The sequence below is a fragment of the Passer domesticus genome, chromosome 8, assembly GCF_036417665.1.
Source record: "Passer domesticus isolate bPasDom1 chromosome 8, bPasDom1.hap1, whole genome shotgun sequence".
In the NCBI taxonomy this organism is placed as follows: Eukaryota; Metazoa; Chordata; class Aves; order Passeriformes; family Passeridae; genus Passer; species Passer domesticus.
This window is the reverse complement of record NC_087481.1, coordinates 54371643-54395573: the sequence shown is the minus strand read 5'-3', so window position 1 is coordinate 54395573 and position 23931 is coordinate 54371643. Positions and strand designations below refer to the sequence as shown.

General features: G+C 43.3%; 1 protein-coding gene across 1 annotated transcript in view; it reads right to left on the bottom strand.

Annotated features, from left to right (window-relative positions):
- Positions 1-825: 825 nt before the first annotated feature.
- Positions 826-23931, bottom strand: part of HTRA1 (HtrA serine peptidase 1) — a 30839-nt gene continuing 7733 nt past the window's right edge. Inside the window, exons 2-9 of the mRNA XM_064431513.1 lie at positions 18065-18164; positions 17486-17690; positions 8258-8452; positions 7545-7577; positions 6229-6343; positions 5427-5484; positions 3910-4005; positions 826-1553 (exon numbers count right to left, since the gene is read on the bottom strand). Coding sequence (XP_064287583.1) covers positions 1385-1553; positions 3910-4005; positions 5427-5484; positions 6229-6343; positions 7545-7577; positions 8258-8452; positions 17486-17690; positions 18065-18164 — 971 coding nt within the window. The 3' untranslated portion in view covers positions 826-1384. The remainder of the gene's footprint in view (positions 1554-3909; positions 4006-5426; positions 5485-6228; positions 6344-7544; positions 7578-8257; positions 8453-17485; positions 17691-18064; positions 18165-23931) is intronic.

Genomic DNA, 23931 nt, shown 5'->3' with positions numbered 1-23931 from the left:
ACAGCTGGGAGGAGAAGGAGCAGTGTCAGGAATCCAGCTCTCGAGGATTTATTGCTGCATTTGGGTGGAATACAGCCCTTTCTTTAAAAATCATAAACTGCCAGCTACCCAGCTGGAGAGGTTTACTAAAACATTCTTTTTCCAAAAGAAGAGCCTGTTGAGGAATGAGAGTCACCAAAACTTGTCTACAGCCCTTGGATTTATTCTCTGAAATACATGTTACAACAGAGGAAAGAAAAGGCTGCTAAGCCTAATATTTACCCAATGTAATTACCTTGTAATTAGGTGTAGCTGATTGTTCTCCTTCACAGCAAGACAAACCCACTCACCACCCCCAAGCTTCAAGGGCATCAATAAACATATATATGAAGATTAATGCCCAATATCCCAGAGTCAAAACCAGGTCCACACACACACCAGCACTCCAGATTTGGATAAACCAGGCCTGTTTTAAAGAACTTAAGGCCAGGTCTAAATGATTACAGACCCTCTGATATCTGAACCAGAATGGTATGAGATCTGTGATCCACCATGTGGCAATTTCTACAGCGGGCAAACAGATTCCAGGCATTGGGGGAGCTGTAATTAAAACAGTAAGGAAAATGCATTAACATCTGGAAGACATAGGCAATATGACAAATTCAACCCAGCCTTGCTGAGGAGAACAGATGCACAAAAGCACAAACACAAGGAACATACTGAAAAAATAAGTCATGTGATTAAATGATGATTAAAAGGAGACCACCAGGACATCTTCCCAGGCAGATGTGCCACGCAAAGAAAACCACTCCGTAAGGGGAAGCAAAATGAATCACTCACAAGAAGTACTGTTGAATTCTTTTAATAACACTAGGAAAATATCATAGTATTAAAGTCCTGCACGGGATTCTTGGGAGGTTATTTGGGTTGGGATTCCTTTTGTGTTTATAAACCAAACTTTATTTCCCAATTGTGTTTTCTTTTAGGCTGACTACTCCTTTACAATGGCATTTCCAGTTAAAACACAGCTAACCTATAAATACCTGAATGCCACAGCACACATTGTGTGCGTGGGTTTTGTTTTGTTTAAGTCTTAGAGGAAATGACAGGAAATCTACTCAACACAGGGAAGCAAACGTTGATTCGTTAAGCAGGGGATGTAAAAGCCAGTAAAGAATACATTGCATACATAATACAGAAGGAAAAAAATTATCATCTGGAGTATGTGAAATTACACTGATTTTGCACCTTAAACCTAGTAGAAGTTACTCTGTTGGCCAATACTAATCCACTGAACAAGCAGAATGTTGGTCAGAAGTCTAACGTTTTCCTGTACCAGCACAGAGAGAATATAAGCAGTCCATTGCTGTTAAAAGAAAACATGAAATCCAGCTCATGTTTCTGGTTAGGGGTCGATTTCCTCGGGAACTATTGTTAACATCACATCTTCGTTGCCCCTGCGCACGACCATGTGCAACGTACTGTCCTTTTTAATAATGTCACTGACATCACTGGCTGAGCTTATCGACTGTCCATTGATGCTTATAATCACATCGTTGTCCTTCAGGCCACCACTGGAAACACAAAGCAGCAATGTGTTATCAGAATTGCAGTTTCATTATTGGGGGTGGAAAAAAGAACGCTGGATTATTCCTATTTCCCACCCAACAGCAGCTGTGCAGACATGGCAGCATGAGGAAAGCAATCAGAATTTATGAAGCAGCAAAGGTTACAATAAAGTGCAGAAACCTCAGGATCTGATGGATGTACAAGTTTGATGAAACTCATATTTGACTGCAAAGGAATTTGCTGTTGCAAATAGCAGTTCTGCAATAAAGATCCTAGGTGTTGACATCTGTCTTTTAAAATAATTGCAACAAAGCGGATTCATTTTAGAGGGGAGATTTTCCAAGCTTTTGTTCCTGAATACATAGAGCAGCAACCTGAGTGGCACTGCATGCTAACAAGAAGTTTCAGCCCCTGTTCTCCATACAGAGTTTACCAGCAGCCACTTCACCCACCCTTCATGTTTCAAACCTGAGCAAAGTTGCACGTGTTAGTGTGTTACATCTAGTTTGGTCACCAAAAATCAAATGTGTTCTTCCTCTGCTGTTCATAGCAGCCAAAATCCCTTCTTCTGACCTCAAAATCTGAACCTTTCTGATCCAAAGCAAGACAGGGCAGAAGCAGGGCTGTGTCTCCCCAGGCTGGCTGGAGCTGCTGCCAGCACCAAGAAATGGCTGGTGAGGGATGCCACAGACCACAACATCTTGCCCAGTCTTGCACAACGATCTGGCTCCAAGTTATGGAAAAATTACCCGAGACAGATCAGACATGATTCAACCCTTCACAAGCATAATCCTTCACAAAACCACAGACCACTCATCGGCCTCTTCCACCCACAGAAGGCGCCTGACACCAGTGTCTCCTGCAAGCAGGGTGCCCTTGGCCAATGTTTGCAACAAATCTGGTTGCCTACAGAAGGCATGGCTCAAAACATGGCCGTGGAGGAAGTCATTGCATGGTTTTTCATGCAGCCTCTCCACGTGGCTCACAGCCAGGACAGGTCCTGCAGCTCTGCTCCAGTGCCCCACCAGCACATCCACACAGCACGTGCTGGACAGATCAGCAGAAGGAAACCCCTGAGGCAGGGACTGAGAGAGGGGCAGAGCCAACATGGGCTGCATTTTAACTGCCAGGACAGCCTTTGGATGGAGCACCTTGATTTGGGTCTTCCTTCATGTTGGGTTACATTGCCTCATTTCTTCTCCCTCACAAAGTCCCCCTCCACTCTCTGCTATCACCCACACTCCTAAATGACTGTTCTGCACCTTCAGACTGAACCTGAACACCAAGGCAGCAATTCCAGCCCCACACTGAAGCAGCCAAATCATTCCTGCACATTCCTTCACACTGCAGGCACTCAGCAGGGCTCTGCCTGACGAGCACTGCCAACAGGGATCATCTACAAACACAGCATCGTTCAGAGAGCACACTGGACAGCTATCACCATTTATCTAACACTCAAAAAGACACCATCCAACCACCCTTGCAGCCTTCCCAAAAGGCAATGTATGCCTGCCCCAAGCAGCTTTCTGCCTATATCCCTCTGGTGCCACATAAACCTCTTTGCTGCCACAAAGATTTACTCCTCTCTTAAATGATCCCTAGTTTCAGAAAATGAATAAGGTTTCCCATTTCCTGCCCTGGATTACTGAGCAGTTTCCTATCAGGCAAACCCTGAGAGAAAAGTGTCTCCAGCAGAAGCCAGCCAGTGACCACAGCCCAGCTGCCAGGCTTCAGCCAGACGTGGTACCAACCAGCAGGGCCAGCTCCTGAGCAAATACTGAGTAACAGGAGCAAAAAAAGTCAGTTGTCCAAACCCAACAGCTCTTCCAGTAATGTGACTGCTGACAAAGCTCTCACATGGAAGAGTGTCTGCTGCCAAGAGAGGATTTCAGCCCCACGGTGTGCCAGGGGAGCTGGTGGGTTTGGCCAATGCTGAGATGGACATTTCTTCCAAAGGGGACCCAAAAGCTTCTCACTTGCTCTCCTGCAGTGACCAGCAGGGCCATGGAGAGTGTGCAGGAACAAAAGTCTTTATTCAGCACTGGCACTGGTACAGCAGATGCCTTGGAAGCAACTGCTGAGAAAACAAAAAAGGAGTTTTCACACCCCCTGAATCCCTTCCTTTGGGCCTGGAAGGCTGACAGGGCTTCCCTGCAATCCCTGATACAGTTACAGTATTGCCCATCAGGGACCAGAATAAAACCACAAACCCGTTTCCAGCAGACAACCTAACAGCAATCAGATGGTCATAACTTTGTTAATTTAGCCTAATGAGGAAAGCCAGTGAAGCAGGGAACAGTCCCCATCGTTACCCCCTTAAGTCAGTGGCAGTGGTTTTGAGAAAAAAGCACTTCAACCTACGCTTCAGCTGGTGTTTCTGGAATGACTTCAATGACATAGGCCCCAGAGACAACATCAGGGAAGTCTTTATGGCGATCCTTCAGCTCTCTAGCTTTGCTGAAAAATGAAGAAATAGCAAAGAAAATATTTTGTCAAGACAGGAAAAAAACCCCCCCCACATTTTGCTGAAGTCACTTAACATGAGTTGAGGTGTTTTACACACACTGGTATGTCACCTCAGCATTCATTTTAACCATTAGAAGTATATTTCAGGAATTATTACATTTTTTTTGGCATGCATACAGCTTTTTAATGTCTATTTCTCGTAAAGGCAACCATTTCAATAGACACAGACAATCAGAGTTCAAACATTTCAAAGCTTAAGAATGAGCAGATTGTAGAATCACAGAATGATTTGAGCTGGAAGGGACCTTAAACCCCATCCAGTCCCCACCCCTGCCATGGCAGGGACACCTTCCACCATCCAGGGTGCTCCAAGCCCCATCCAGCCTGGCCTTGGGAACTTCCAGGGATCCAGGGGCAGCCACAGCTGCCTTGTGCCAGGGCTGCCCACCCTCACAGGGAAGATTTTTTTCCTAATATCTCATCTAAACCCACTCTCTGTCAGTTTGAAGCCATTCCCCCTCGTCCTGTCACTCCAGGCCCTCTGTAAATAGTCCCTGCCCATCTTTCTTTCAGACTCCTTTCAGGACTGGAAGGTCACAATTAGGTAAAGCCCAAAGCCTCTCTACTCCAGGCTGAACAATCCCAATTCTCTCAGCCTTTCCTCATGGCAGAGCTGCTCAACCCCTGATCATCTGTGGGACCTCCTCTGGACTGGCTCCAACAGGTCCTTGACCTTCCTGTGCTGGGCACCCCAGAGCTGGATGCAGAACTCCAGGTGGGATCACATCAGAGCAGATTAGAGGGACAGAATAATCTCCTGCAATCCTGAACACCTAAAAAACCCCAACCCCTTGGTTTCAATGCTCTGTTCTACCTGTGGATCCTGCACAAGGGAAAACTTCTGGTTATTTTTTCGGGACACCTGCTCATGAGCCTCTTATAGTCTGAGCATGAATAAGCAAGTCCACACAACAGCTTCATTTGACATTGAGTGAATTGTTTAATGAAAATAACTTTATAGGAATGGAAGAACGCACGTAGCTGAGGTGAGCCATGAAAACATACAACAACATGGATATAACCCAGGACAGAGCCACAGGCACTAGCCACTCTCTTCTGAAGCATTAAGGAGAAGAAAAAGCCAGGAGCTGTTTAAGAACTAGCTCATAGGAGAGTCTAGAGGAGAGTCCCACCAGGTGGCAGACGCAGAGGAGAAGGTGACCAGGGCTGGCTGGGTTTGTCACCAGGGCTGGCTGAGTTTGTCACCAGGGCTGGCAGGTTTGTCACCAGCACACACAGAGACCCTCAGTGCTGGCTCCAACCTCCCGGGCGCTGCTGCACGTCCCCAGCTGGATCCAAATGCATGCAGAGACCAGGCTGGGGAAGGGTCAGGAGCCACCCTGGCTACTTACCTGGGGCTTAGTGACATCATGCGTATGCCAATGTATTTCTTTTTGGTTACAGCTTTTCCTGCAAAAAGGAAAATGAGTCGTGATCAGTTGCCCTGAGCTAAAGAGCCTCGCAGGCTGCTGGCTTTCAAAACTTTATCTTTCACTTGTTCAGATTTCGATATTTATATTATTTTTTTCCTATTTTTTACTTGCTTGATGGTAGCACACATTTTGTAGTTATGGATAACTTGAGAAATACTGTTTATGGTTAAATTTACTTTTTGGTTTTGTGTTTACTTACAGGTGGCATTTTTATTTTGATGGTCTGAGGTTTATTGAGTTAGGAATAAATTTTTTGTGTTTTTAATTTAGGTCTATTTTTGACACATTTTTGCAGTTTAGTTTATTTGTTTTGGTGCTTGTTATTAGTTTTATTTTTGGGGATATGGGCATTTATGTGGCGGACTTTTACAAGTAGTTTTTTTATTTTGGTATCAATGTATTTTTACTCTTCAGCAGCTTAAAGTGGTTTTTTTTTTACGCTGCTAGTTAGCTTTTTTTTTTACTTTTTTAGCCATTCTTACAGAGTGTTGGCTACTATTTATGAATTAGGGTAGATGTAGAGTTTTGGCTACTTTTTTTTTTTTTTTTTAATCTTAATGCCAGCCAGGCTCCTGGCTTTCTGGTTTATCACTGTTTTCACAGAATGGTTTGGGTTGGAAGGGACCTTAAAGGTCACTTATTTCCACCTCCCTGCCATGGGCAGTGATGCCACCCACCAGACCAGGTTATTTTCTAGTTTTCCTCTTCCCAAGTACAGTACCTTTAGCTTGTCTGTCATGGGATTCAGTTAGGAACTTCTTTATTTTATCAGATGGGATAGCAAATGAGATGCCTGCTGTAACTTTTAATGTGTTGATTCCAATGACTTCGCCATCCTGGAGGAAACAAAACAAAAAAAAAGAAAGGCATGATTAGCAAATATGGAGCTCCTCAAAGAGGAATGGAACATTTCTTCCAAGCAGTCACAAAGACAAATTCACATTGTGCAGCTGATCTTCTATTTTCTATGTTTTAAGCATAATTTTGTGAGTCTATTGATAAAACACTACTTAGGAATTTTGGAAAAATCAACGTGATTGTTCAGCTTGCTGCAGAAGAGACCAAAACTGGGCAATTCTCATGCTTGCAGTAGGTGAACAACACATTCTGCAGCTATTCTGTGTTTATTTCAGTGAGCACCACATAAAGCATGGTGCTGACTGCTCCTGAGCCACTATTACATAATAACATAAAGAAAAATACAGTTTGCCAAAATCAAAAGTTTTCCTGGCAATATACCTCCAAGAGCTTTGGATGAAACATCTCTGATGTCATGTCTTTTGAAACCTCAGCAGTTTCATTCTCTGGTTCATCCCAGACAAAACTGTCTAACTACAGGTGTTTTTAAGTGAAGATTGAGTGTGACTGAATGTATGCTGTGAATTGGGTGGGAAAAAAAAAATTGCCAAATCTCCTCCAAGGCAGAAACTCTGAGTAGTGCTGAGTTTCAGGCTGTGCCATGCCTCCTGAGGACTCAAGCCCACGTACCCTCAGGAGACATGAGAGCTCTCACACAGTTTTGCAACCTACTTCAGTTCATTCTAAAATATTGGCAAATAAACCCTCATATCCTGAAAACATATGGATTTTTTTGGTGTGATTCAAAATGAAAGGGTAGATACATTTTAGAAATATTTAGCTGAGTTTCTGTGCGAAAAGAAAATAATTGCCAGCTTCAGGGTAAACAGCAAGGGCAGACACCTCACTGTAAAATGTGTTTTTCCCTTTTTGCAAGGCTTGAGAAAAAAAAAACATTACACTTGTTTGAAAATATGCAAACCATAAACATTCTAAATATTGAAATCCAAATGTAGCTTTTTGCCAACATAAACACAGACAACTGATTAGTAAGAACCATGTGAATTTTGTGTAGTCAGCCAGTTATCAAAAGCTGCAAATCCCACATCTGGTGGGGGGACTTTGCTTTTTTTTTTGTTGGTTTGGGTGGGGTATATTGTTTGGTTTTGTTTTTTTGGTTTTTTTTTTTAATTAAACAGCAATAAGTTTGACACAAAGCAAACTTAGAGAAACTCTTACCAGATTTACTAGGGGTCCTCCAGAGTTCCCATACTGAAAATAAAGATAAGAACACATTTTAGTATTTATCTCCTAATTTGTTGCAAGCAAAATATAAAAGAAATTTTTGCAACATTTCTGTAGTATTGTTTCCATTGTCTATTAAATTCATGCAATAGAACAGTCTTGAACAGCAAACCCATAAACTACACTTTAACATCACCCATTTTAGCTGAGCTTTGCAAATACTTAAGTTTTTCTTCTCCTGCCAGAGGAAGTTAAGAAAGCCAAGGTTTTCCTTTTGTTTTCTTAGTGCCACACTAGAAACTGAGAAGATTTTAGGACAGCCCTGGGAGCTGTTAGTGAAGATTTCTCACAAGGCCAAGATCTGAAGTACAAAAACTATTGTTTTGCCTTAATGCAGAAACAAGCTTGAACCCTAAATGAAACTTGGCTTCTTTTTCAGAAAACAAGCTGGATTTCCAAAAGATATTTATTTGCCAGAGCATATTGCCTCCTCCCTTGCAATCTGCAAGGATTTTGAAGTGGAGGCAGATATTGTGCCTGGTGTGGCTCCTTGGGGGGATTTCTAAGTAACAACCAAGTGCTGCTGCCGTGCAGATGTCCAGATTTACGGGGAGGGAAATGCTCCCTGCTCCTACGAACAGCATCACAGGAGGGATTTCTGCTGGAGAAACGTCAGGGCAGAGGGCAGGAGCCCGGAGGGGACGTACATTGATGATGGCATCAGTCTGGATGTAGTCCATGTCGGAGTTGCGGAGTCCCAGCTCCTTGCCCCCGCGCTGTGTGGTGCTGACAATGCCCGTGGTCACCGTGTTCTGCAGGGAAAAGGGACTGCCTATGGCCACCACAAACTCCCCTGGCCTCAGGTCTGCAGACTGACCAAGCAGAAGGACTGGCAATTTACCCTGCAAAAAAAAAAAAAAAAAAAAAAGGAAATTCAAATGTTAAGACCCTGCTCTGCTGGCAGAACAAATGTTATGGAAGTATGAATACATTCACAGGGTAGAGGAAAAGAGAGAGGCTTTCATCCCTCAAGGATTTTGTTCTGTTTTCTTTGAGTATTTTTTTTTGTGTGGGTTGGTACAGAAACATCCAGTGTGGGCTCCTTACACTGGAGAACTTTTTCCACAACAGGTACCCATTAAATCAAGAACAATTAAAAGACCAAAGGAATATTTATGCTCTGCTGTACAAAGCAAACATCTGATGATACTAGAAATGAGCCACTTCCAACACTTCTTGAAATAATTAGCAAACAGCTGCTGAAGTAAAAATATTATATTGTTGGAGAGTGAGCACTAAAGAATCATAAAAGCAATAGCCCAAGAGTTTTAAGCATGCATGTGTACAGTTAAAAGCATTTTATATTCTCACAAGACACCAGCTAATGATTCATCTTGCTTTCTTTTAATGAAGTATCTCTTGTAAATAATTATATTTCCTCCTACATACAGTGATGTCTTCCTCTGAAGTTGTTAGGATTTAAGGACCTGATGTGATTTTTTTGTTATGACAGTAGAGGATACCATTATACCTTCCTTTCAAGATCTTATCTCTAAACATATTAAATATCACATAGTTGAAGACTTTCCCACTAAAACATTCTTAAAATCCAAACACTGCACTGTACAGCAATTAAAAATAATAAAGGGGAGGGAAGGTTGGATCCACACTTGCCAATGAATCAAGGGTGTTCTGAAACAGATCATACTTCAAATAAACACTATTTTTTTTATTCATCACCTTCCTGTACAATACACATTGAGTGCCATTTCTCCCTTTCTTCACACTTTTAAAAGTTAATCTCTATGCTTACAGTGATGTTTTTAAATATTTTTGTTTTATCTGTTGTCTAAATGATCCTGGCCTTCCCCAGGTAACTTAACCTGGTATTTAACCTGGTATTTAACCATGTCATTAGACTATTTCTATTAGCAGCAATGAACCTGGACACGTATAAGTGTAGGTTTAGACTTAAGGATTTGGAGAATTAGATTACTGAACCCAAAAATCAAAACAGAATTCTGGAGGCATTTATCTTTTGCTTGGCAAAGCTAACTTGAACCTAGCTTTCCTCCAGCTTGACCTACTTCAAGTTTTGGCAAAAAGAGAAAATATTGCATGTTTAATTTGGAAGCTCACTGCTGGCTCTGAAGGGATTTTGTTACCAGCAGTTTGAAAGCCTGACTCAATAAGTCATCCATAGGGACAAAAATGCAGCATTATAAACTAACCCAAATTCCCATCACTTTGTACTTTTCACCTACAGTTTATTTCAAATATCCTAAGAGACAGACAATGCCTGCAAAGTAGAAAGTAATAAAAAATGGCATCAGTTATCTCTACATGCTGCTGCAAATACAGAAGTTATGATTTTAATGTTTAACAAGACTGGTCTTGTGTATCCTTTATCCAGCTTTGTTACAATCCCACCAGAGAAGTTTTATTCAGATGAGCAGATTGTTTCAATAAAATTCATTACCAGCTCCCAGACAGGGTAAGATGCTTTATGGAAACTTATCTTTCAGTCTCCAGACAGAAGGAAAATAATTAAACCAACTGCTGGTTCAACAGAGGGAGCTGGAAGAGCAGCAGAACAGGCAGCACAGAGAGCAGAAAGCATTTCCATGTCTGTTTGCATTCAGTGGGAAGTTATCACAACCAGCAATGCCCTAGTAATTAATAATAATAATGATAAAATACAGCCCTTATCAGTGCCACAGGCACAGATAAACCCAGCTGTGGCTTAGTTCTGGGAAGGATGCAGCAGCTCTGCCCAGTTTCCCCATCACAGCAGCAGCATCCCAGGGCAGTCCTTGCTCCAGGCACAGCCCTGGGGACATCCCAGGCACATCCAGGGGAGGTGTCCAGGCCGGGGCAATCAGGCAGTTGTGATCAGCTAACACAAACAGCCCCAGCTGGGTCATGTTTGGACACAGGGAGCACCCTGGCCCTTCCTCCTCTCAGCAGATGCTATTGAGCTTACGTAGCACGTGCTTGCAAGATGTCATTGGTCAAAACCAGCGTCTTCTTTTGGCACTGCTTTCCCTTCTTTAATAAAAAAAAACAAAAAACCCACACAAAAGACAAAAAAGCGGCGTTTGTTTATATCCCAGTGCACTGAACACAGATACTTTGCAGAGAAAGAGGACATTTATCAGCAAATGAAACAGGGGCAAGCAAAAGAAAACAGAATACTTTTTATGTTTCATTACCAGGAAAAAAAAAAATAAAGGCTGGTCGTGTACAAAGTTAAAATATTTATACAAAGTTCCTGAGTTGTAACAACAGTCACAAAGCCAAAATTGCATCTGGCAGCAGAGAGAAAGTACAGGAACGGCCTGTGACTAATACAATTCTGATTGTGCTGAGTTTTCAGGGCTGTGCCTATACTAGCCAGGCTCCAGTTCAAGCTCTGATGCTGTATGGATTGGCTGCAGGTCACCCTGTGATTCAACACGCCTTCTGGAAAGTCTGGCTAACCTTTCCCTTGCTAGAAACTAAAATCCATTGCAAAAACCTCCTGGTCCTGCACACATTATGAAACACAGCTTTGGAAAACGTGTCCTCTGTTCCTTGTGATTTCCTGGTGTGGGCAGAACTGACACACTGACAGCACTGCACGTAAATGTATTAGTGCCCCTACAAAACAATGCCATGAAGAATTGGTTATATATATTAGAATATATGTGTTGTCATGGCTGTAAATTTGGGGGATTCTCTCTAAAATAGCTTAAAACATTGCCACACTCAGCATTAAATTTTCTGTTATAAAAAAAAAAAACCAAAACAAACTCAAGTATTTATTTACATTGTGCACATGGTTTTGAAATGAAACCAGTACAAAACCTATGAAAATCCCGTGATGGAATGGGAAAATCACCCTTTTTCAGCCCAGGAGGAGCCCTGGCAATGCCAGGCAGGCACTGCTGGCAGGGCTGTAACCAGGATCGTGTCAGAACTCCCTCTCTGTGCCCTCACACCCTGCCACTGGCCAGCTCATCCCCAGGAAGTTAAGGAATCCTGGTAAACTGAGTGTGAGTTCAGGCCTCTTAATAACTATACTTAATAAATGTGCATTCTTTAATCTTTACATAATGTCTGATGGCCGTCAGGATGACATAAGCACCACTCCAACTCGTGATTCTCCTGCTTTAACTACAGATTTGCCACAGCAGTTAATTAAAAGTGCCAGGCGAAGGACCATGCCTTGCAGCACCAGCAGCAGGGAGCCAGGAACACCCAAACCCAGCTCCCAGTGACTCACTGCACGGCCTTGGGCAACATATAATATCTTTTCTACCCCTGTCTTGTCTAACTCTTCCTTTGATGAAGCCTTGGGGCTCTGCTGGATCCATGTTTACTCAATAAAACAAATCTGCAGGCAGGCATTCTGCAAGCCCACAGAAATAGGACTAAACATGCAAAGCCCTAAGTGGCACATGACTCACTGTTTACACCCAGCCAGAGAAGGAGCCATTAATTAGGGTTAATATTTTAAGGCTTTCACATCCCAAAGGGCTTCAGACATTTTTATATATGGATTTGACTCAAACCCTGGATAAACACAACTCCCACGACACGGAGAGCTGCACACCACCACAAGGAATGGCTCCAGCCACAACAGGGCACAGCTATTGTGGCATGAGGAGAGGTAGAGATCAGCATCATCAGCCAGAGGGACCCAGAGAAATGGAATCATTTAGGTTGGAAAAGACCTCTGAGATTGTGGAGTCCAACCACCAACCCAGCACTGCCAAGGCCACCAGTAACCCACGTCCCCAAATGCTGCATCCACATGGCTTTTAATTCCCTCCAGGAATGGGGATTCCAACACTGCCCTTCTATGAGGAATTTGTCCCAAAATCCACCCTGAGCTTCCCTGGCCCAGCCTGAGGCCGTTCCCTCTGCTCCTGTCCCTGTTCCCTGGAGCACAGCCCGACCCCCCAGCTGTCCCCTCCTGGCAGGAGCTGTGCAGAGCCACAAGGGCCCCTGAGCCTCCTTTGTTCCAGGCTGAGCCCCTTCCCAGCTCCCTCAGGAATTCTCCAGCCCCTTCCCAGCTCCCTCAGCCCCTCCTGGGGCTCCAGAGCCTTCCCCAGCTCCGTTCTCTTCCCTGGACATTCTCCAGCCCCTCCGTGTCCTTCTTGCAGTGAAGGGCCCAAATCAGACCCCAGGATTCAAGGTGCAGGGCCAGCACAGATGTTCACCTGGTGTCCTCTAACAGCACAACTTGAGCCAGGTAAAATAAGGGAAATCTGGACAAAACAGCTAAAAAAAAGGAGGAAGCACCAACCACCACCAGGCACAGCCCCTGCCACGGAGAAATGGAAACCCAGAGACAGACAGCCATAGGCAGGAGGCATTTTGGTTTGAACTTTTTCACCCATGAAATAAGTGAATGTTTCTCTGCGCTGGCACAGAAAGCAAGTAAATCCCTCCTCTGTTCTGTAATCCCCTTCATTTGTGGATGGAAAGTCAGGAATTTGCAGGAAGCACTTTGCAGTTCAATAAACGCATGAAGAGGAGACAAAAGTTCTGAGTTCAGTTTGTGTTAACCAGCGACAGATCTCCTTCATGCTTCTTATTTTTAGGTGGGAAAGGCACAGATGCTGGTATGGAACACTAATGCAGCTGTTAGTGTAACTGGCAAAACATGTAACTGTCCTGGGAATTGCATTTGTGTTCTGACTAATTCAACTTTCAGAATACGTTATGGCAAAATAAAAACACCAGTCATGAGCATATAAAAATATGGAGTATCATCTACAATCTAGAAACTGCTTGACAGAGAGTCAAAGAAAACAAAAAACCCAGGCTGAACACATTACAAGCCTCCAGAAGTATTTCATCTATAGTTAGAAAAGCAAAACTGAGTCTCCTTATCTAAATATGGAGCATGGGAAGCTTGCAGAAAAAAAAAAAAAGAAGAAGAGGATGAAGTGTTGTTTTGATATGTCACCAGGTTTTCAATTGCCTGGCAAGAGACTGCTGCTCTCCCTTAAAAATAAAATACAAATGAAATTACAATTAAACAAAATAAAAATAGTAATAAAAAATATGCTGGTGCTGGCAGACCCACCCTGGAGATGTGTTTTGCTGCATGGGAAGCTGGACCAGCACATTGTCCCCACACTGAGGACTACTAGAAGCTGAAGATGGCAGAAAACCACTGCTGCCTGAATTGATGAATAAGTCAGAGTTAAGATCCAAGCTTTTTACAAACTATTTCATTCCTATGGGTCCTGAAGACTTCTGGAAGCAATATGTGGGCTTCCTCAGGCTCTCGAGAGGAAGCAATGTATTAACCAGCCACAGATTTCAAAGTGAAATAGCATTTTAGTAAAGCCACTTACATCTGGTGTCCAAGTAGTTTGTTTCTTCAAAATGTGGGCTATTAAAATATTGATGCATAAACAGGGAAGTTTGCTTTCCTGCCTATTCCAGTTTGTACACACAGGGGAAAACCAAATCCCCTCTGACCACAAAGATACAGACACTCATTGCCTCAGGAAACCACCAGGGGAACGAGGGCAGAAGGTCTTGTTGGTTTAAAAGTGTCAAACAAAGTGTTTATTAGTAAGCTGCAGGAGAAACCTTAAGCTGAAGGTTTCAGCTGAAGGGCTGAAAAGTCACCACAAATTAGAGACGGGTCACAACCCCAGTGCTGCTGCACCATGCAGATGCCAAATCCTGCCTGGGGCAAAGAACCAGGAATGGCCACACCGAGGAACAAAACTCTTCAGGACCTGGCCTGTTTCCTGTGTGATTTCAGGGTCAGTGTCTCATGGCTGGTTTTTAAGCACGTAGAAAGAAGGAACACCTCACAACAAAGCCATTCACCCTGCTCCTACCTTCCGTGCCAAACCACAGCCATCATTTTTGTGGACAGAGCTCCATTTCCAGGGCTGAAAAGGGTCTCCAGGCAAAAGCCACCTCCACCTCCCATCACTTTGGGCTTCCAATTTCCATTTGGGTTGGGTTCTTTTATAATTCTGCCCCCACCTTAACCCTGACGTTGTCCATTAAACCAGCCTGAAATTTCCTCCCCTCCTGCTGGTGTTTATTTTTCAGCAGCTGTATCACACATTCTGATTTAACAAGGTAGTTATTTGCCTTGAGATGAATTCCACAATGCAGCTCTGTCAGCAAAAAAGCATCTGCTCCCTTTGGAGTGTTGTGCAACAGTTTTGATGGGTTTCACACTCGCTGCAGTATCACACGTGCCACGCAGGACAGATTATTTATTTCACCAGTCCCTGCCTATGCTGCCAAAATCCAACTTTTTCTAGGGAAGTCTTATAAATTTTGCATGCTCATATCCAAATTGTCTGCAACTGCACTGCTCCCTTTTAGTGGTGTGGTCTCCTCCTTGCATTTGGAAGGATATTTAGATTGGATTCATGGCTAGCACACCGATTCCAATCTTACTTCCTACTTTCAACACTCCAGCAAACTGCTCTGTGTCACCACAGACATGAGAAACACTGGTGCTCTCTTTTATAGACTGTAAAAACAAGCACATTTTAGGACTGGAACAACTGCTCCAAGGTTTCTGTTCCTCATTGACTGCAAGATGTTTTTCCATGGAGAAGAATTTAATCAGGGAAACAGTTCATCCTCACTGCTGCCCAGGTTTTACCACCCTCCTTCATTTCCTACTGCACTCAGCAAAGCCAAATTAGTTCTAGCAATGTTTTTGACCAGATGTTCACACCTTAGAGGAAAGCAGCATTCAGGCTGCTGCAAAATCTGAAGAGCTGTAGGAATACCAGCTGACAGCCTGGTCCCATACTGCAAGACCAGCTCTGTTCCTAATCACAGAGCATTCTTCACCCTTCATATCCTGCCTTAACATGCCACACATAAAAAAGAAGAAAAAACCCTTCTGCATCTTTGATGTCACCTTCAAATAATTTATTCCAACTTAAGAACTTCGCCTCTTACTTCAGAAAAATTCTTAGGGATGGTTTTCATGCCATATCCAGATTTTTAAGGGGTTATTTGTACCACCCCATTGGCTTCTTTAGCCAGCAAATACATTTTAAATTCAACAAATTATTGCCCCTGTGATTTTAAAAAGTCTTTTATGCATCTGAATGAGTGCAAGGCATTCCAGTACAAAAAGGAAAGCTCAAACTCTGAACTTGAAAGGCTATATAAAAATGCCCCATAAAAGTTCAATCTGAGAATCAATTTCTCAGCTGACCATGTTTTTTAACTTTTTTTTGTGAACACATAAAACATTGTTTTTAATTCTCAAATGCAAAGTAACACCTGTCCTGTGAGCAGAGGTGCCTCAGGCCTCACCTTGGACTGGGATTTCCCAGTGCCATGTTACCAGAGCTGGCTGGAAATCTGGGTCTCCCATCCCTTTAAATTTCCCCCTAGCCTTCTCAAAATTATCCTGAGCTGCTGGAGGAGGCCAGGAGGAGAGCACCACCCAAGGCACTGCCTTGTACAGCTGATAAGATGCTTCCAAGGGCGCCTCAGACCAATTCCAGCCCTCTTGAGCAGTGGTTTCCACCCCATGCCCATCTGGATGAATTATCTTTTTCCCAAGCTGCTTCCAGGTTCTCCCTTCCCACAAGCAGCTTCCCAGGACAACTAGGAGCCATTTCCTTGGGGAATCAAATAACATTGAAGCCCATGGCTGCTCTTTTCCTGAGTCCTCAAAGTGACCATCACAGCAGTTCAGTGTCTCCTCTCTGCCACCTCTCTCCTGAGTTCAGCTTCCTGCTGCTCCAAGTCCTCTCCTTCTCACCCTGTCTGCTCTCCCCTCCACCTTGTATTTCCAATTTTAAAGCCTTTTTCCAGCTGCCCTTCAATCCCTGCCCCATCCTAATGCTGCCAGGGCTCAGGGTGTGGACATTTCCCTTTGTTTCTTGCTGCTTTTTCTTATTTTAAGATAAAAATTAGAAAACAAGCGATGCCATGAAGACAGAGAAAAAAACAACATGGCAGAAACATGATTGGTACTGTTTGGTTTTTCTGCCTGGTTGCTGTTCAGAAGCTTTTAAAAAACAAAAAGATTTGAAGTATAAAGGTGGCAAGGGAGCAGCAGGAGCACTCCGTGCCTCGGGTCATCCAAGAGCTCTGCGTTAGGGCCTGGCTTAGTCATGAACTCTGGCACAAACACTTCTGACCTCGCTGGGGAATAGCTCTGGACTAAAACAACGCTGAAAGATCTACACATTTCTGAGTCATGTGCTTCAAATGAAGCATTCCTGCCCCTTAAACTTGGAGGTCATCAACTGACAGACCAAAGGAGGGGAGCCAGCGTGAACAGCACCCCAGACAGCCGCGTTCAGCTCACTGCAGCTCCATTACACAGCATTTCCACACAATGTCCTTCTTGCTACGTGTGCAGAACCTCCTGACAGCTTTTCTGCTGTCAGTAACGCTGACAGAGGAACATTTGATATGGAGGGACATCATAGATGGGAAGCTGCTCAGAAAACCACTTGCAGTGTAAGAACATCTTTCCAAGCTGGCTTTAATTTCCATGCTCAAGACGCTCCCTAAGGTATTTTCTGCTTTACTATCTTCATCAAATCTATCCTCTAAAAGCCATTTGTGACTTCAATATACCCACTTGAGACAGAGCAGCACAAGCAAAACACCCCCATTTATTCTCTGAGACAGAGTTATGTCAGATAAAGTGTGTACAAACCAGCCAGCAAACTGGGGTGTTGTTTTTTATTTTGAGGATGCATAAAAAAGTGCTGTGTAAGACTTTCACTGCACTGAGAGGTGACAAAATTACCACTGCCACCCACAAACTTGGCTTCTAAAAACATGTATCCACCTAGTTCATATACTCTCAATAACCCAGCCCAACAAACAACTTGTTTTTCCTTCAAACCTGAAAATCAGCGACAGTTTTTGGAAAGGAGGACATTCAATTAGAGGAACAAAACGTGTCTTGTTTAACAACTCACCTGAGAATCTATTTTAATTAGTGCAATGTCTGATTTTTCATCAACATCTTTAATTTTGGCTTCGTAAGTCTCCCCGTTCTTCAGCTCCACCTTCACCCTGTTCTTGTTGGTGACCACGTGGGCGTTGGTGACTATCAGCCCATCCTCAGAGACAATGAACCCTGAGCCACTGGCAACAGGAACTTCCCTCTTGGAAAAAGGAAGTCTAAAAGACAAGGGAAATAAAACGTTTATTGCTGCAAAAAGATGAAAGGTCACAAATCATTCCAAATGACACACAGCCAAAAGGAGTTTGGTGAGTTCTTAACGTTTTAAGGTATCTCTTGTTACTCTCATTAAGAAGATAAAGCACATCCATTACTTTAGCTAATTATTTTTCCATGGCTCTTAAATTATTCTTAATTCTTGAGCATGACAAATATTTATTACCTCAAAACCTCTTTGCTATTTCATACCATCAATCAACATTTCTGCCACACTGGCAGCTGTTTTCAAGAATTAAATTAAAAATTAAAAAAAAAAAAAAAAAAGAAAAACCCAAAAAAAACCCAAAAAACCAAGGCTGGGTATCTTGTTTACTTGCGAAATAATTCAATGTGGACCACAGCAGGAGCGATCTTCTCCACCACATCTGCAATAAAGTTGTATTTGTGCCTCAGGCTGTTCGGATGTTCTTGGCCTGAAATAGAAACAGAGGACGTGTCATGAGTTCTTCAAGTGACTGCAGGAGGGTCATTGCAAAACACCTGAATTAAAAAAAGCTCTGAGTGGGTATCTTTCCCTTCCTTAAAAGTCATCTGCAGCACGACCCTTGGCCCCAGATTTCCTCCCTGCTTCTCTGCACAGAGGTGGAGTGCTTTCTCCTTAGGGAAAATGACCCACGAAAGCTCCTGGTGTGGCGTGCACCCCTCTGGGCCGTGGGGCAGCGTGGGCTCACCCCACTGTGGAGCCCAGGGATGGGGCACAGGAGCAGCTCAGGGTTTATTCCCTGTCTGCACCGCCCACTCTCCCTTTGTCAAAGGCATTCTGTACTCAGATGCCTCCATCGCTGCCCTCCTTTTCTGGATGGTCTACTTAGCCTGCATGGTCTTCCCAGATTAAACAAACCAGCTCTGTTCCTCTGCCAAAATACGCCTTCTTGGAGGGTTTTGAAGTCTCAGGCTGCTGCTTTTGTAAAATGCTGAGGACACAGAGGTCCTGACCCCAGAGCGAGCCCTCAGCAGCTGCTGAGAAAGTTTAACTTGGGTACAAAGCTGGGCTTCCTTTCCCACCAGTGTCCCCACACAGCCTGGCCCAGCAGCCCCTGCCTGGCACCTACATGTGGGAGAACCTTCCACACACTCACCCAGCCCCACTCAAGGCATCCTTCCCACCCCTGCATCCCGAGGCACCACAAAGCTCTGCATTCCTGGGCAGTGCTGCCACAAAAGCTCCCTCAGCAGGGGCCAGTGGCGTTTTCAAAAGCCACTGGACACCCAACGCCCATTGTGACCAACAGAAAACCTGTCTGCACCAAGAGAAGTTTAAAAATTTCTGGGAAAAACTAACAATTCTGACACAGCTTCTCCTTCTCAAGCCATTCAGGGGCAAAACATTGCTTTTTAAAACTGGGAGCAGCTACGCAAATTGGGTTATTTTGTATTCCTCCAGAGGAGAGAAACACCCTTTGTTTTCATTTCAGTTTTATCTGGTGCATCCATCTCCTGTTCTACAGGCACAAGCCAAGCCTGTAACAGACTTTCAGAGGAGTATTAATGGGTTGTGCTGCTCCCATCCATCTTTGCCATTTGGCTTCTAAATCCATGCAGAGATTAAAGCAATAAGCAGCTTGTGGATGCTGTAAGTGCCTTTGACGGTGTAAGAGGACGATTTATTTCCAGAATCATAGCAGGACTATCCCATAAAACCATCCCAATACCAAAACCCCGAATGCCCTTTGCTGTTGGAAAAACCAGAGAGGAAAACCGTGCAAATCTTCAAGTGCACACTGGAGGCAATAATGATTTGGGAACGAGATGCCCCTGCTTTTAACACTAACCAGACACTGCTTTGATTCAGGGGTGAACACGTTCCAGGTGACTTCCCAGTGCCAACAGCACACGCTGTCCCTCAGGAGAGGGCTGCATGCTCCACCCTAACACCATCTGTCACTCAAGAATAGGTTTTTTTCTTATTTATACCCTGCGAGACATCCCAGGGGCTTTTAAGTGCAGCCAGTCACACAGTAACCACAGAATCCGCTGTGCAGTTTCAGAAATGTTTATCTGCTTTAGGGAGCAGCAGCATCGATCAGGAAACTTTTCTCCTCACCTCAGTTTTCTTTAAGAGTATTCAGTGCTTTCTGATTTACACAGGAGCTGTTGCCCTTGGGCTTTCACCCCACAGGGCTTGCTGATTGAGAAATATCAATTTACCAAACGATTTATATTCCCTTCCAGAAATATTCCATATCAAACGAGTCATGTCATTGCTGTAAAGCTGACAATTATAACAAGGAGAGTTTTGGGAGACTGCTACAATAAGAAACACAGTTTGGAATTATCCACTTGCATTAAATAGGTGCTTGGACAGATTAGCAGATGGGATTAACGTGGTGCTGGGCTAAAACTCCACAGGGCACTGCTGCAGCCATGGATATGCTTTTTGATCAGTGCTTATAAAATGATTTCATCTCAGCTGCAATGCTGTAGACATCCAAAGGTCACATCCTGCCCTTGGGAAAAAAAAAAACCAAAAACCTCCACGGATGAAGGAACTACACAGGCAAAGCACAGCTTTTTTTCCTGCTTTCAATCTTTTTTGCTTTTAGCTATTGAAGAAGAAAAAAGGATGCCCAGGCTGTACATGGTGAGACTGCTAATACCTCACCTCAGAGCTGCCTTCCCTTGGAACTGGAGCCTACAAAAGCCAGGATTTCAGAGGCAGCAGTATTTTGTTCATGATCCACCCCCTCATGCAGTCCCAAACTAAACTGCAGAGCGAAAAAAAAAGTTCAGAATTTCCTACTTTTGAAAAAGTTAGATAATAAATACTAATTCATGGCATACTGACCCAAAAAGCTCCCAGCAGCTGGCCACGCCTGCCTATTGCTTATGTATTAGGAATTCCTGCATTGTGTAACACAGTTTTGCAACTGCTCTTGAACCACTGCCCATTTAAATGGAAAACATACCTTTTAAAGCAAAAAAAACAACAGTCAAAGCACTGATCTTGATGGATTCATCGATGCATGTTAAATGTTAAAATTCCTGTAAACTGGTCTTTATCATCAACGTGAAATCTGAAGGCTGTAGTAAAAGTATTGATGCATTGAAAATTATTTTATCACTGAGATAAAGAATATTGGAGGGGAAAAAAAAAGCTGATTTCTCTTTGGGATTACTGACCTGCACAGATCTTTCCTACAAGAAACCACCTCTGTGTGAAATTTTACTTAACATTTGAACCTAGGCACATGGAAGCTTAAAAACACCAACATTACAAATTTAATATGGGCAGGTGCTCATTCCTCAACCACCACAGGGCAGTTTCCAGCCACTGCAGAAGACAGCAGTGAAACTGAGAACTTCACCAGGTATACTTTCCTCTTCTCTCTGACACATCTATTTTCCAGCTGTACCCATAGCTCAGGGCCTTTTAGTAGCAAATATATGGTTTTGGTTTTGGGGAGGGTTGTTTTGTTTTTTTTTTGTGGGGGTGGTGTTGTTTTGGTTTGCTTCTAAATCATTGAAAGCTGAGCTTGAATAAAGTTCTAGTTCCTAAATACCTTCAGGCTCTGATGTTCAAATCTTCCCAGACTGCTCCTCTTTCTATTTATATGCTGTGATTATTGTGTTTTGTAATGTTTTCATTGAACTATTGCACAATGCCCTAAATGCCCACGAGCACGGCTAAGAAACCTTTATTAATTACATTATAAAGATGATTGTTGTGAATTTAGTTAATGAGGAAAAAAAAATCACCCAAAATACAAATAGGTTATAGCATGAAAAACTCCCAAGGCAACTAATTCTTCAAGGACTTCAAAGGTGTGCTGGCTGCCAGCCCTGAAATGAGAAGGCAAATCTCTGCCAACTGGCATTAACAGGGCTAATAATCAGTAAACAGACTGCTAGGAGAGCAAGACAGAGTACCAAGCCATGAAAAAAAGCACACCCAGCTGTAAACAACTGAAGTAATTTGGTTTCATGAAGAGGAGCCAAAAAGCAAATTAAGATCTGGGTTCTGGTTAGGTCATTACTCAAAGTGGCATCGATGCAATGATGCTCACAGCTCTCACATGCTGCTTCTGGTGGTTATTTTGAGCTGAACTGAAGAGATGCTTTTGGAGATAGAAATCTCACCAAAGTAACCTCTCCCCTTCTGCTGGGAGAGCTGTCTGCTGCTCTGGAAGGGCTGCTCTTGGCATAGAGAGGAGAGCAGGTCTTCAAACAAAGCTTTGGGCACATCTCAGTCAGGCACGGGGCTTTTCCCCACCCAGTTTTCACCCCTTTTCAAAAAGGGGGTTCAGCTCTCCTTCCCACTGACTGAAGGGAGGAGCAAAGTAATTATCCCATTTAATGGGACTTTTTGTCTTAGACACAGTGAAAGGGGAAAAAAGGCACATCCCAGCAGCTCTCTGTGCCACCCTCACTGAAGAGCTGCAGCTCCTGGGATAACAAAAGATATTAAACTACCCAGGCTGCTGAAAATAGATGAAATTATTTCCTCCTGCACTCACCACTTGTTTAGACACACACAAGGGTTTGAAAGCATGGCTTGGGCTTGGGATTCTCTGCAGAACGAAACCAAAAGAGCTGCAGCACTCACGAATCCTCTGGGCTGCCAGAACCGGTGACTACTGACACAAACCACAAACCAAGTTTTGCTTGGAGAACTTCCACCCTCCCAAATAAAAATCCAGCCTCTGGTGTTTGTACAAACTTCCATTCATGCCATAAAAACCTCCAAACCTCTGACTATGGAGACAAAAAAAACTCCAGCAAAGGTGCTCAGCTCACTGCAAACAGGGGGATCAGCAAGCCCTGCTGGAGAGAGACAAGGAAAAAGTGTGGGAATCTGCTGCCACACTTTCTTTTTTTAAATTACAGAAAGCTGCAAGCCTAAATATTCCACTTCCTATTCAAGGATAAGTTGTGTAATTCACCAAAAAAAGGGTATTACGCAATGAAAACACTAAGAAAATAAGGAACAACACTCGACGTGTCACAGGCAATTTGCTCAAGAGCAGCTCTTAGGTCATTGGAGGGAATTTTGAGAGGTCTAAACCACAGCACCTTGTTAATACAGATGGTATTGCATCAGTTATTTTTCCCCCTGTACAATCCATGCAGAAACTCAAGACACCTCACAGATTTCTGGGAGGAAAGTCTGCATTACTGTGACGTCCCTAAAAGCAGAAATACTTTCATAGCCATAAATAATGGTAGAAGAAAACGCTTGAAATCTCTCCAAACAGTAAACTGCACAAATCTGGTCTTCACTTAAAATATTTCCTGCAGCAAGAACCACTGCAAGATTAAAGTGAGGATTTTAAGTGAAATTGCTATTTGGCATAAATGCACACGTGCAATGGGAAACTGAAGTCCATTTTCATCACCATAATATTTAGATGATCAATTCCTTCTTGGCAGTCTTCAGCAAGGACTTTGTATTTTCCCTGCTAATCCAAAAGCAGAAACTCATTCATTTTAATCACTGATTTTAAACAAACCCCAAAGATCTGCCAAGCTAAACAAAAAAAGGAATCTACACAAGTTCATAGAACAGACCAGCTCCCAAATTAATGATAACACAGGACAGATTTCAGACCAATGTGTGGTCGCTCATAGAACAAAAGAACATTTGAGTAACAAAATAAAGGTGAAAAAGTTTCATGCTTTAATTGATATTCTACTCATTCACTACTGGCCCTGAGAAGATCGTGGAAGGGAAAGGTATTGAGAATCCAGTTGTAGAAATAAGTAAAAACACAAGAATGTTACAAGAATATCTGATGTCCCATCCCTGGCAGTGTCCAAGGCCAGGCTGAGCAGGGCTTGGAGCAGCCTGGGACAGTGGGAGGTGTTCCTGACCATGGCAGGGGGGAATGGGATGAGCTTTAAGGTCCCTTCCAAGCCAGACCACTCCGTGATAGTAAGAATGGTCAAGTTATATGGAGAAAATAACATAAAGCAACAACAAAATTTATAAAGCAACAACAAAAAGTATCTGAAGATAATGAATTTGCAAAGCAAAGCCTTCAGAAAACTTCTGTCCAACCTCTTTAGTCCAGCTTCTTTCTTAGTGGGAATCAGACTTCTTTGGCATCCAGTACCAAGGCTGTTCAGGATGTTCTTGCCACTGAAAATGGTCAATGGGCATATTCCTTATGTAACATGCCCACAGCTTTCTTCTAGGAAGTTCCTACATAATTTCAGATTTACACTTTCATATTTAGCCAAAGA